The sequence below is a fragment of the Doryrhamphus excisus genome, chromosome 8 (assembly GCF_030265055.1).
Source record: "Doryrhamphus excisus isolate RoL2022-K1 chromosome 8, RoL_Dexc_1.0, whole genome shotgun sequence".
In the NCBI taxonomy this organism is placed as follows: domain Eukaryota; kingdom Metazoa; phylum Chordata; class Actinopteri; order Syngnathiformes; family Syngnathidae; genus Doryrhamphus; species Doryrhamphus excisus.
The window spans coordinates 3,000,382-3,014,206 of NC_080473.1; the positions used below are offsets into that span (position 1 = coordinate 3,000,382).

Here is a 13,825-nt window from a genome sequence, read left to right on the forward strand (position 1 = left end):
ACTTCAAAGCTTATTTTAATTCAACTATATTTGTTTAAAAATGCTCAAAAAACTGTGTCTGCAATTTACAGAGACCACAATCAGGTTAGCATACTCACGACAGTTATACTCATTGTAAATGTTTTAGGTTATAGAACTTAACGACATTAAAGAGAGTGACATCATAACTGAAGTTATTTAACAGTCATTTAACAGTCAACAGGGTCGTGCTGGACCCAACCGACTCTGGGCTAGAAGCGGGGTACACCCTGGACTGGTCGCCAACCAATCGCAGGATATCAACAATACAGACAAACAACCATATTCGTACCTAAACCACAAACCCAGAACCTCTCATTTATACTTATGGTCAATTTGGAGTCGGTTCAATTATTCAATTATTATGCCAGTAGGTCCTTGTACTGTACAATTTACCCTGCAGGTGACGCTGCTGCCCCATAGAATGTGTTATTCGAGGGAATTTGGCAGGCGCTAAGACCCAGAGGAATACCCTGATGCTGCGTTTAAAGCTACTCGTCAATCAGACGAAGAACAAGAGACCTCTTTGATTCGCGATTGTAAATTTCAAAACGTTAACAGAATAAACGACCGACTGACAGAAGACTGCTGAGTAATAACAATGGTATGTGTTCGGTGGTTTACATAAAAGACTTGAATGCGAAACACAGGCTCTTGGTTACTGGAACGGTCAATAGCCAAGCCAGCCGATGTTGCAGTATTCCGACAGCACCTGAAGGCAACAGCAACGGCCGCGTGGTCCCCTCCCTGCTGGTCCTCAGTATGTACACGCATCACGCACGCTGAGCACTGGACGTTACTGCTTGTCTTTTTACTTTGATTGTCTTTCTATTTAAAGACTTATACTTAGAAACAGCTTTAGTTGTTACTGTTGTTATTATTGCTGTTGTTTTAATATAACTATAAGCAGTCATTTCCATTCAGTGTCATTTATTGCAACTATTTATTTTGACTTAGATTTTTGGGAGAGAAACAAAAGAAAACATTTTAAAGAAGACTTTGTGTGTTTTGAGTCGTGTGGCGTGCACCATCCAGATGGCAGCCAACCGGGTGGGACGGCGGGTCAACAAGGTGTGCAACCAGTCCCCAAACCGGGCCGGCGGGGGCAGCGTTGGACGGGAGCCGGGTCACAGCCTGCAGAGACGCCAGGCCAGGGTCACAGTCAAGTACAACCGCAAGGAGCTGCAGAGGAGGCTGGATGTGGAGAAGTGGATCGACTGTGGGCTGGATGAGCTCTACAGGGGCCGGGTGAGTTCTGGTAGTGCTCTGTCTGGGTTAGGGCGGCCATGTTGGGACCTCAGCTTGGAGACATTATCAGTCAGTGGTTCCCGTCATTGAACAACATCCACCATGAGGACCACAAGAGGTCTGCTTGTGTGAGGTGATGGTCTGAGACAAAGTGTAAGAAACAAAGAAAGGTAATAACGTGTTAGCTAATGCTACATAACTACAACATGTCACCTGACTGACTCAATAATTTGCCCAGATGTCAAAGAATTCACGCGTCAACATCTGGACACCCAACTGGCGGTCCCTGAGTTACGACACAAATGGTGCCCCTAGTGATGATAAGTGGAAGTGCACAATTGACTCATCTCTGTTCTGCTCCTGGTGTCAAACCAATCAATGGACTGGATTGGTCAGCTCCGCCCTTTTTTGGTACCCTAATACTCTAATTGGTACCAAAAAAGTGGTCAGCTTGGTAGCATCCACAAATAGTGAGTGTAATACTACATTGTAATATTATGAATTGTTTCATATTATATTATGATTATGAAACAGGAATAGTATTTGTTAGCAGGAAGCTTTTTCAAGGCCTCTGTGAGGAAGAGTGTTCGGTGTTCACATTGGTGCTCATGTCAGACTAAAGTGAAGCTGACAGCAGAGACGGTGCTGCAGGCTCTCTCATGTCTTCTTACCCTGCCCTGTGGTTTGGCCTAATCAACTGCAGGATTAAGACTCCTACATGTAGATGGATGGATGGATAGATATATAGATTGGTACATGTACTATGGTTGGCTGGATGAATAGATAGATACAGTATATTGATGGATGATAGATTGATATATAGATGAGTGGAAGGATGGCTTAATGATGGATTGGTAGATCACAGGGATAGATGATGGATCGGTACATGTATGGATGGATGGATGGATGGATGAATAGATTGCTATGTAGATGGATGGTGAAATACTGTGGATAGATTGATGGATTGGTACACATGGATGGGTGGATGAATAAACTGATCTATAGCTGTATGAATTGGTAGATGGATGGATTAGTACATAGAGGATGGATGGATGATAGATACATACATACCTATATGGATTATGGATGGATCGATGACAGATTGATACAGTACATTGATCTATATCTAGTATATTGATATATATCTATTTAGCTTAGCAACTACAACCATCCACCATTGAGCGACATCTTAACGCCAGTAGCGTGTGTGCCATCTACCCAAGCTATGTCGGATGCATTGACCCACTTTGTTTATTAAAAAAAATAAAAGTAACCATCAAACCACCTTAGCTTCTTAGGCGTGTCCCACTCACACTTGGACATCCCTCCACTCTATCCGCACCAAAGTTATTCCCAAAATGATGTTTTTTAACCCAGCAAAATCCAGCACCACTTGTCTGCTCGTGTCTTTATGCTAAATGTTTTAGATACTAATCATCAAACTCATCCATAAGTTCATGGAGGTGGGGAGAGTAATGTGTCACAAACTGGAAAAAGATACGTGAGAATTTGGATTTTTGATGCGAGTGGACAAAGCCTTGTCTTCATCTTTGTCTTCTATCACACACACACACACACACACACACAGCATAGTGATGCATAATAGATGAAGACAATCATTTGTCCCCTGATATTAGCCAGGTAATGTGTGTGTGTGTCCGGTGATAAATAGATAATCAGATCTGCCTGGTTGGTTCATTTCCTGTCAGACATACCGTCTGGGTACACACACATATACGTAGGATAGAGGGAGCTCACATGCAATATGAACGCTTCCTCAAGACGCATGCTAAATTTCAACAATGACGGACTCCAAGTATCATCATCTGTGCATTCAAGCGCTAAACAGCACTTGGCTTCTTTTTACACTTGTAAAGAAGGCACCGGTGGCCACAGAACGTATGTGCTTCAAGTTTTATGACACAAATTCGTCATCGCAATCAGCCGGCGGCGCAGGGAGGTCGGAGGTCACGCCTCAGACGCCAAGCTAACGCCCGCGATATCACGCTTGACTCTTGTTTGGTGAGAACATTGATGATGTCATCCAATTACATGTCAATACACTGACAGCCAATCAGTGGAGACTCTCAAAGACAAAATGCAAATGAAGCCAAAACCAAACAGGAAGAGGACAAAGAAGACACATGCTAACAGCTATTAGTGCTATTGATTTAGAAAGACATCTGTGTGTGTGTTGGCCGGGGGAGGGGACATGAAAGGGGGATGGTTCCATATGTCACCAAACACAACACACACACACACACACACATGCGATGACACCACGCTGACACCATGTGATTTATACTCCTCGTTTTCATTCATGGAAGTAGAAATACCACACACACATCTATGGACACATCATGGCTTAGCTATGTTGTGAAATCAGAACAGCTGATAAAAGGCTGGATTTGACCCCACAGGTAGAATCTGTGTAATATCTGTGTGGATGTAGCTGTAGTGCCCCCCCCCCACACACACCCCAGCACTAAGCCAACAAGGTCAATTGGAGCTTCTATTATAGCCAGCCAAGATCAACACACAGATTATAGAGCGTGGTTGTGTGTGCGTGCAGACACACTTGCTGACACCACACCAGTCATTGAACAATCATGCACACACACGCACTTTCACTAGTCAGGACTGATGTCTGCAGCTGATAAACAGGGGGCGGAGCCTCACGCTCAAAAGACACACACCTGCCACACACTGACGATTTTTGTGACTTATCGGAAGTTGTAACTCATATTTGTCACTCAGTGATAATAGCTAAGCAATCCCATTTAAATTCAATTTTGATCAACTGATTGATGTCTCACACACACACACACACACACACACACACACACACACAGACAATTGGTGTGAAATGTGCTTGGTGATTGACCTTAAATGGAGAACAGGCTGGAGGAAAATAACAGGAAACAGTAATGAGGGAAAGGAATGGACAAATAAACACACACTATGTTTACGTGTGCGTGTTACTTGAAGTGGGACCTTTACACACACACACACATATATATATATATATATATACACACACACACACACACAATCTATTACAGAACAGTGAAAACGTCCCTAAAATTACAACATATCTTCGTGTTCGAGTGGTTATCGCGCAGGCCTCACAGCTACGAGACCCGAGTTCAATTCCACCTTTGGCCATCTCTGTGGAATTTGCATGTTCTCTCTCCGGTTTCCTCCCACATTCCAAAAACATGCTAGGTTAATTGGCGACTCCAAATTGTCCATAGGTATGAATGTGAGTGTGAATGGTTGTTTGTCTATATGTGCCCTGTGATTGGCTGGCCACTAGTCCAGGGTGTACCCCGCATCTCGCTCAAAATCAGCTGGGATAGGCTCCAGCACCCCTGCGACCCTCGTGAGGTAGAGCGGTAGAAAATGAATCTTAGGGCGCCCTCTTGTGGCGAACTCTTCAATGGTGACGTCACTCCTAGCGGCTCAACCAGGTAGTGCAGGTCGAGTGTGTGCTTTCTATTACATGGTGAAATGTGGTATTATTCCATGGAAGAATGTGTGTCTGACATTGAGCTGCTCCTCAGGAGGAGGCCATGCCTGAGGAGGTTAACATTGACGATCTTCTCGACCTGAAGACAGACGCTGAGAGGATGCGCAGGCTGCAGGTAAGACCCTCCTTCAAATCTTGTTAACATAACCAGCAGCGGTGATGTGTGTGTTTGTATCTTCTAGGAGATTCTTCAGTCGTGTAACAACAATACGAAGGTAAAAACATCCCAGCATGCATCACTTTGATCAAATATAATAATATGCAACAACCAAACTATGGAAGAAGACAAAAGTGTGTGTGTGTGTCAGGTGTTTATCAGCGAGCTGGTGGCCAAACTACATGGTTTACAGAAGCAAGAGGAGCTCCACAACGATGGCATTGACCTCCCTCAGCTCCATATCTACCCCACCCGCCCGGGATCAGCCGATAGGGAGGTGCTGCACTGACAGAACAGGCGTCCCCGTACCCTCTTTAATGACCCCCGCCCCTGCCACACATCCCGTCAGGGAGGGACTGGACTGGAAAACAAACACATAAAAGACACCTACACTTTTGATGGTCCTCTCCAAACAAACATACAGAACGTCCACCTCAGCCATGAAGGGAATCGAACACAGCTGGCCTGACCCAATGTCATCAGAACCACCAGGAAGTGGACCCAAAACACATACACTTGCGGCTGTGTGATAGATCAGAACTTTGATGCTGAGGAAGTGTTGACACGTTTTCTTCATTCCTGCTAGTTTCACTCTCTCTCACACACACACACACTTGCAGTGTAAACACACATGACGTCACCTCACTGACCTTCACGCCAATACCACGTGTGTGTGATAAGAAGCAGCCAGCGCTTCCTGGATGACACGTTTCATCAAGCTGTTACATGACATACACAAACACCTTGTGTGTCCTTCACTTTTGTGCTCCTCATCATCTTTCTTGATGATATGTTTGTACAATATTTTTAATTAAAAACGGTCCAAAAGCAACAGTTCTAGTCTCTGTAGAACTCGTACAGCGTATGCTTCATGAGGCCTTCTACTGCTTAGCAACACCGCCGCCTGTTGGAGTATGACTATACTGCAGTCCGCATAAACTTTGAACAAGATTGGCCTGTCAATGAAAACATTTTAATTTATACATATAAATACAAACTATAATATTGAAAAATAATACTTTGTAAAAGTAGTACATTATCCCAATGAAATTGATTTGATCAGAAGAGTGTATAATATAATTACACACAATCACTTCATTATTATTCTTATGTCTGAATTAACCTTTCAGAGATCCTGGATTACTTAGAAATGAAAAGTGCAATAAATTATGCTTTATTATGAGTTATACCAGCTTAATGTGTTTTCAAGTTTCATGGTGAGGAGCTTAACGTCTTGTAAAAAAGTGCATCAGTGCTGTAACACTGCTAAAAAATGTTTAAAAAAAGATTACTTAAGTATATCACAGCTGCTGTCCTCATAATTCCAGGGTCACGTTGAAACTGGGACCACCTGAAACACACACACACACACACACACACACACTTATTGAGAAACAAATACAAACACATCTCCTGTAAAAAAAAAAAAAACGCTCGAAACACATAAATGCCGGTAGATTGAAAAACAAAAATGCTTCAACGCCAAAATGTGGGAAGTCCTCCTGCGCACTTGGAAGTGTGACCAATCACAACAGAGTGGGCGTGCCTGGATGCGGGAGACTGTTTTCACGGGCACGAAACCCAAAGAAATATAGCTGGAATAGGTGCAGATTCTGGAAGATCTAGAAAGCTTTCTGCGCTGGTTATTGTGTGTAGCTACTTTATACGAGTTCACAATACAAAGGACTGAAAATTGAGCATAATAGGTCTATAGGTCGACTCAAAAAAAAAAAAAAATCACTCTGCCAACTTTTGTTCCGTGAACTTGCAGCCTCTCTCTCATGCAGTGCATGTTTTTGCCATTTGCGGCATTTTTCAGTTGCATTGTTGGGGTTCCAATGTGATTGTGGAATTTGTCCCATTATCTCTGCTTTGTTGTTTGTGTGTTTTTGGATCATTTCTGTGTTTTAGCGTTCGGACGTCTTAATAAGTCACCTTGTTGTTGCATCCACTACGTCCCAGGATGAGTCCCAGCAAAGCATTGAAGACGTTGGCGCCGCATAGGACCATCTGCAGCGCACTGGCAGCCCCCAGCACACTGAAGAGAACTACATTCCATAATACCACACCTCTGGGCTCCAAACACACTCCTGACCACTGAGTCCTGTTATACAGATAGCCAGCATCCCTGCCAGGGAACACGCATATATAGTGTGACAGTTTGACCTTGGAACAGATTAATTCTGTGGTCAAGTGTGTATTTTTATGCTAGCGTCTTACCGGTCTGCAGTGGGTTTAAGCGGGACCCCCCAGGCTGGTCCAGATGTGCTATTGTAGAGACAAAGAGGCCCTTGAACAAGTCCAGTGGCGCTGACCAGGCAGCACACGGCAGCCGCCAACAGACACACACACGAGTACAACGTCTGACGCAACATCTGGACACACAACCACAATCCTGCTTATTTACTGTCACATCATGTTGACGTCATGTGAACACCACACACTCACCTGACCCCTGAAGGCGCAGCAGCCTCGTGTTTGGCTGCTTTGCACAAACGCTCGAGCGCCCAGCAGAACCTGCAAAAAACACACAGGAACTTCAGATCCATCACAAGACCTTCATGGAGCAAAAACCAAAAACATCACAAGACATGATGATCCCCTCACCAAGACTCCAGAGCTCCACAATCCCGTGGCCCAGGTGGCCTCTCTGGTCACGTGACCCTCCAGCAGGAAACGGAGCTTCATCTCAGGGAGCAGCAGCAGGATGTTGGCCAGCATGCAGACGGTCGCCAAGGGAACCAGAGACACGCCAACACAGCGGAGACACCTCGACACACACATCTTCTTAAACCTGGTCCTGGTCAGTCACGCTGCACAACACAAAACTTATTTCAACCTGACAACGAAGATCACTTAAAGCTACACCAACCAATGAGATGCTCCAGTTTAGTCGTGTGATTAATTGTGGACGTTTACATCCACTGAGAAATGGTTACAATATAAATCATAAACATCTTTGAAATAAAACCCTTCATTGAATATTAGTTTGCTAAACAACAGCTTGGCTCAATTATCACACAGTATGAACTCAAAAAAGCTAATATTGTTTTTCCTGGCTGTCATTTATAAATGTATAAGGGCTGGTCCACTCACCATGAAGATGCCCAGCTGATGGACGTCCACCTTGGAGTTACACTAAAGAGGAAGCTGAGGTGTTTATAAGTGGACACAAGACACATGGAGACATTCACGCTGCCTTATAAGGGCGTAGGAAGTGTACTGTGGTCGTAAATAACGCAGAGGAAATATTTTCATCACTGGACTACATTTGACACTTGAACAACAGGGGTAGCAAACGTCTGGGCCCCATCAAGTATTCCACAAAATAAAGTATAAAAATAAAAAATATATATATATAAGTATCAATGTTGGCTCTGCCTTGCCTAGTAGAAGAGCAGTCTCCATTACGTAAGCATCCCTTGTGAGACTCAGGATCACAAGCCACACTAAACTTTGATGTCAAATAGGGGCCCACAAAATATGCTTGCGAGTTTGAGAGCCCTGCTTTACAGCAACATAATCAACATATGAAACATAATCCTATAAATGTACAACTGTGGCCCAGCCTAGACACGCCCTGTGTTGTGTTAGCATTAGCATTGGTGCTGCCATTGCCAGTTGAGAGCAGAGCACTCCCCATACAAAAAAAGTGACGCAGCAATTCTATGTATCTACAGTATGCCTTGGATTTCATGATTCAGTTTTCCTTGAAAACTTTTCCTCAGTTTTCAATATGGCACGTAAGGTTTGCAATCCGTGCAGTTTGAATGCGTCTGCTAAATAACTATTATACAAATAAATATTTTGCATCATTTTCTGCATGTATATATAGAATTATTCTTTACAAAATGCATTTTTTGGATATTTGTGGTTATCCAGAATGGATTAATTAGACTTACATTATTTCCTATGGGAAAAATGGCCTTGGTTTTCATACGTATCCATTTTAGTCTGAACTTTTGGAATGAATCCAACACAAAAACTATCTTACTGTTGCTTTAGTGGCCATAAATGTATCACTTTTACTGTTTGTATACGCTACCAAAGCCTTCTGGGTAACAACAATGCTTTAGTTTGCGGTCCAGCAAAATGATTACAGTGATGACGGAAGTAAATATGAAATAGTCTCAGAAAGATAATAGATATATACTCCTGTTTCAGAACAGTCTGCGCACTTCATGTTTTTCTTCTATTTTCAGTTCCTTGGCAAGCGGTTTGTCCTACTTCAGCTGCAGGGTGAGTCACGGTGTCTCTTCGGATGACAGCAAACTCTCATGCGAATCTAGCTCATGTTTGACCTTTAACCCCCTGCTCACGCCATCAAAAATCAACCTCAGCCCACAGGACGTCAGACTGGCCACAGTATGACGGCTTTGGAGGCAGAGACTGATGGAGGACAAAAAAAGAGAGGACGACACCTAAGTGAGGAGAGCGGCCTTGTTGACTGGGTCAGGATCAGTGCCAGGGACTTGAGGAGGCAAAGTACCTTGAGTGGACCTCATAGCCAGTTTTGGAGGTCCATGTCAACCGGAACAATTTGCTTCTGTCCAGCTTGCGGACATTTGCAGGCCCATCCTACTAGGAAAAAACAGAAAGGTCGATATGGTGATGAAACTTCCTCTAAGATGAGACAAAAATAGAAGAATATTTATGAGTGATGCTATGAGATGCCAAGAAAAAATATATTTCCGTGTCTTACCTCCAGAATCATCCAATCTCAATCGTCATTCAAATCAAAACAGCAACCACCAGAAACTGCAATAAAGGAACCAATAGCAGAATTGCTTTTTGGTTTAGATAAACATGTATTTCTCAGCACCGCTCATTATTTTATTTCCTAGAAAACAAATAAGTTGCAAGTGAACAGGAAATGATGCCACACTCCACCCGCGCACACACACTACTGCTCCAACATGACAAGCACCTCAAGGCCAGAACCAGAACCTCTGTATGGATGAAAACCGGTCTTGACAGCTTGTCAACATGACAACAACAGCATTAGTGTCATGGTGCTAAACTGACTTCTATGTGATCAAAATGCGAGTGCAAGCCATCTTACACAAGTCCAGTGTGTATCTTTAAAGTCCTCAACCTCAAGGAGAGCAAACAGGTGACACATACTGAGATAAAAGCCATCAGAAGATCTCAGTGATTATACGACCAGGCAAGGAGCAAACATCTGTTACCTTTTTTAGCCTATGAAATGTAGAAGCACCAAAACAACTCAGCAATAAACATCTGAAGGCAACTTTCTAACCATTTTTGTAAAAAACATAGCAACTTTCGTTTTGTTTGTTTAAAGTCATTCAAATAGAAAGTGATGGAAGCGCTTCCAGCAGACAAATGGATCTGACCAAGTCCTGGTCCTCTAAAGGCAGGAAGTCAGTGAACAGTGTTGAAGGTGGTTCAGCTGCTCAGGCTGGGGAACATATCCGTCAGGCTGGTCTGCTTGCTCCCTCTGCTAGGAATGGAGGAGCTGGAAGATGCCAGAGAGGGAGAAGCAGAGGAAGTGCAAGTGGCTCGGGGGGAGGTCTTTGGAGCCTTGATGGCTCTGCCGCGCTTGCGGGAGGAGCTTTCATGTCGCAACAGGTAGGCGTCGGCGCTTCCTTTGCGCCTGTCGGTGCGCTGCTGCCTCTCCTCCTCGTTGAGCTCCTGCTGCAGGAGCAGCGCCATCTGCCTGTCCTCCTCCTCCTGGCGCCGCCGGCTCTGGAGTTCCGCCTCCAATTCAATCACCCCCCGCAGCGCCGTCGCGCCCCTTTCCAGCGAGATAGAAGAGCAGGAGGAGCAGGAGGAGGAGGAGTAAGTGGAGGAGGGAGGGGAGCAGTAGTGACTTAGCCCTCGCTTGGTGATCGCCTCCTCGGCCTCTGCTTCCAGTTGGGAGCTTTTCCTCTTTGCTGAGGAGGGTCCTTCGTCTCCGCTGGCGTGGCTCTTGTTTCGTCGCTCCTCCTCCGCTGGGAAAACCACAGAGAGTGGACTGCCACAATCAGCTTCTGAGTGGTCCGCTGTGAGAGACCCATAGAAGTCCAACTGAGGGAGATGCTCATCCTGAGAGAGGAGGATGTTTTCCTGCAAACAATTCATTGGACTACTGAGAAACGCCTTTAAAAGGAAGGTTGAACATTCCTATGTAGCTTTGGTGTAGCATTAGAGGCAACAAGTCAAAGAAAAGTATGGAAAATCAGAAGAAGACGTCAGAGATGATGACTGACCTTGTTGGAGCTGCAGTGTGACGGGCTTGATTTCGACGGAAGACGACATAAAAACCTGGACAGGCAGAGGCGCGCGCGCACACACACACACACACACAGACGGACACACACACACACTCAGGTCAAGATAAACAGCGTAACCTGAACATCCAGACATCTTCTGGATGTCCTCAAACATTCCAAAACACAAGTGGATGAAATATAACCAAAAAGACTTGCCTTTCTATGTGTCCTGCATTGACTTTCTTCCTGGCCACAGTGACATTAGCAGGATGCTGGTCGTCCTGGGAGACAGATGCAGCATTCTATGAACGAGAGAATTTCGTCATCAACACGGGGACTCGTTTTCAAGCCTTTTGATGGATACAGAGAAGATACAGAGACACACCAGCTCTTTGCTGAGCACTACGGCCAGGCGCTCATCCTCCTCCTGCCGCCTCCTTTCCTCCGTCAGCAGCAGCTCCTCCTCAGCCAGGAGTCTCTGGATGTACTCCTCACTGGCCCGTCGCTCCTCCTCGTCCAGCTCACGCTTCTCCTCTGTCAGCTGAAACCAACAACATGGGGCGCCTTTCATTTTGTCCACCATCAAAAGTGAGCTTTATTCTCTTTGTGAAAACAGACTATTTTAATTGGATCTCATTACCTGAATATAGTACTACAGTACTCCCTCATGTATCGTCTCTAATTGGTTCCAGACCTGACTGCGATAAAGTATGATTCTTTATTTATAAATGGGCTATTTTTACAGTTAGACCACAACAAAAACAAATATGTTTTTAACATTAAAGCCCCGTAGATACAAAATATTATATACTCCTATTGTCACCGTTACACTCCCTTTACCCAATATAGTAAACATAAGAGAAAATAAATCATTTAAGACTTAAGTAAGACTTGTGCTCGTGTGGTCCGGTGCTAAGGGAGCCGAGTGAGGGGTGGACAAAAATGACGTAATGGGTTCAGAGTTGAGTTTTAGCTTGCCATGGGTTAAGGCTTTTTGTGCCTTTTGTGAGAAAATTCAAACCTGCAATATAAGCATGTTGTTCCAGCTATCAAATCTGGTGCTTGTGTGTCTCACCAAACATTATAGTAACATTACTGACACCTAGTGACCAGTGTAGAATACTTCCTATCATCACAGCACTTATGAATGCGTCTTATGAATGCCTTAAATTTGTATTACACTTAATATAGCCATAGTAAATTTAAATAAGATGATTACTGTATAGATGCTAGAATAAAAGGCCACTTCTAAATGTGCAGTTTTACTGTACTGTGTACTTACTTTGGTGATCTGTTCCTGATATTCTTGTCTCAGCTCTCCAGGTTGGCTGACCCTGGGAAAAAACACTGAACAACATACAACACAGTACATCAACGCCTGTGTGAAATATTAATGGATGCTGTGAGTCCAACCTCCTACGTCGTCCTCGCTGACGGCGTCCTGCCCGCTGAGGCGACGCTGACAATGCTGAGGGAAGTTGATCTGAATTTGGCTCCACAGCTTCTCGTTGACCAGTGTCTTGTTCTTGTTGTTCTTTCTGGCCCACGTGGAGACCCTCTTCCTGCACATGGGGCAGCACAACGAGCTTTTGTCCACCGACTCCAGGAAACATTCCTAACACATACAAAATATACATGAAGACTTGGCAAGAAATAGACAGTCCGTGAGAAGTAACTGTGCAGTCACCTTGCAGAAGGTGTGTGTGCAGGGGAGTGTCACGGGCTCCAAAAATATCTCCAAACACACCGGACACACACAGTCGTCCAGTGAGAGCGTCTTACTTCTTTTCCCCTTCCCTTTTCCTTTTCCATCTGACACAGCCACCTCCGTATCAGCATCTGGCAACATCATCTTGTCCCGTGTGGCCTGTCACAGCAGCATCCACCTATCAAAGACGCTCATCTCAGCCTTATTCAGATTCGGTAGTACATTTGGATAAAGACATACCCACACCAAGATTATCATGTTGTTGTTTTTTTAAATAACAACCATGCATATTTCATAGGGTTAAATTTTGCATTCATAACATACCTCAGAATATTATAGCTCCAAGCCAAACAACCACATGTGTCGAATAATAACACACGATCCCCAAATAGAACCAAAGGACAACGAGACAAGATAGATAATGACAAGTATAAACGTAGGTCAAACCTTAGCTGCTAACTTTAGCTAACAGTGCAGTTAGTAACATTCCTCTCAAAAAACTAATAGTCAAGACACTTGACTAGAAGAAATACTTTTGCTAAGATTAATTTCTTTTTTTAAAACTTATATTACCTGAGGTTTACGAATCGGTGGCCGAGTTGACGCTAAAGTTAGCTACAGTATGTGACACAAACATCAAATTGACTTGTTAGCTGGCAAGCTAACATCGACATTAGCTGACAACACGCTGTCGGACACTTCTGCTCGGGTAAACTAAAGAATGAGCTGTCGACTAAAAGTGTTAAGCCGATCAATATGATATCTTCTGACTCAGGGCTACCTCGTTATTTTGTATTAACGTGACAGAAAATCTCTGCCATTAACCCGCCCGATCAACACAATAATGTAGAGCGCATGCGCAAGTCCGTGCCACGCCTCCAAATGTCGTCACCTATGACGAAGTGTTGCAAAAAGCCAATGACAACAGTGGGCCTTTAGACTCTACACAT

At 44.2% G+C, this 13,825-nt stretch overlaps 3 protein-coding genes across 6 annotated transcripts; 1 reads left to right on the forward strand and 2 right to left on the reverse strand.

Annotated features, from left to right (window-relative positions):
• The first annotated feature begins 235 nt into the window (after positions 1-235).
• Positions 236-6,180, forward strand: ppp1r14ab (protein phosphatase 1, regulatory (inhibitor) subunit 14Ab). 3 transcript variants are annotated; one of them, XM_058079656.1, is made up of 5 exons: positions 236-622; positions 1,054-1,266; positions 4,830-4,910; positions 4,978-5,010; positions 5,104-6,180. In XM_058079656.1, exons 1-5 carry the CDS (start codon positions 620-622, stop codon positions 5,239-5,241), a joined length of 468 nt encoding a protein of 155 aa, XP_057935639.1. In that variant the 5' UTR covers positions 236-619; the 3' UTR covers positions 5,242-6,180. The 3 variants fall into 3 exon arrangements, with proteins under 3 accessions (XP_057935639.1, XP_057935638.1, XP_057935640.1); XM_058079655.1 differs by having other exon boundaries at positions 239-778; XM_058079657.1 differs by lacking the exon at positions 236-622 and adding an exon at positions 629-778 and having other exon boundaries at positions 1,032-1,266.
• Positions 950-9,582, reverse strand: LOC131134402 (transmembrane 4 L6 family member 5). 2 transcript variants are annotated; one of them, XM_058079653.1, is made up of 8 exons: positions 9,442-9,582; positions 8,049-9,341; positions 7,560-7,765; positions 7,401-7,469; positions 7,173-7,327; positions 6,888-7,080; positions 6,245-6,303; positions 950-1,407 (listed from the first exon to the last, which is right to left on the reverse strand). In XM_058079653.1, exons 3-7 carry the CDS (start codon positions 7,734-7,736, stop codon positions 6,283-6,285), a joined length of 615 nt encoding a protein of 204 aa, XP_057935636.1. In that variant the 5' UTR covers positions 7,737-7,765; positions 8,049-9,341; positions 9,442-9,582; the 3' UTR covers positions 950-1,407; positions 6,245-6,282. The 2 variants fall into 2 exon arrangements, with proteins under 2 accessions (XP_057935636.1, XP_057935635.1); XM_058079652.1 differs by lacking the exon at positions 950-1,407 and having other exon boundaries at positions 6,003-6,303.
• A 218-nt stretch (positions 9,583-9,800) lies between these two features.
• On the reverse strand, positions 9,801-13,765 carry rnf168 (ring finger protein 168). The gene is made up of 8 exons (XM_058079623.1): positions 13,449-13,765; positions 12,855-13,053; positions 12,581-12,782; positions 12,450-12,514; positions 11,553-11,708; positions 11,384-11,469; positions 11,165-11,219; positions 9,801-11,021 (listed from the first exon to the last, which is right to left on the reverse strand). The coding sequence occupies exons 2-8, from the start codon at positions 13,017-13,019 to the stop codon at positions 10,362-10,364; spliced, it is 1,389 nt and encodes a 462-aa protein (XP_057935606.1). The 5' UTR covers positions 13,020-13,053; positions 13,449-13,765; the 3' UTR covers positions 9,801-10,361.
• Positions 13,766-13,825: the final 60 nt, after the last annotated feature.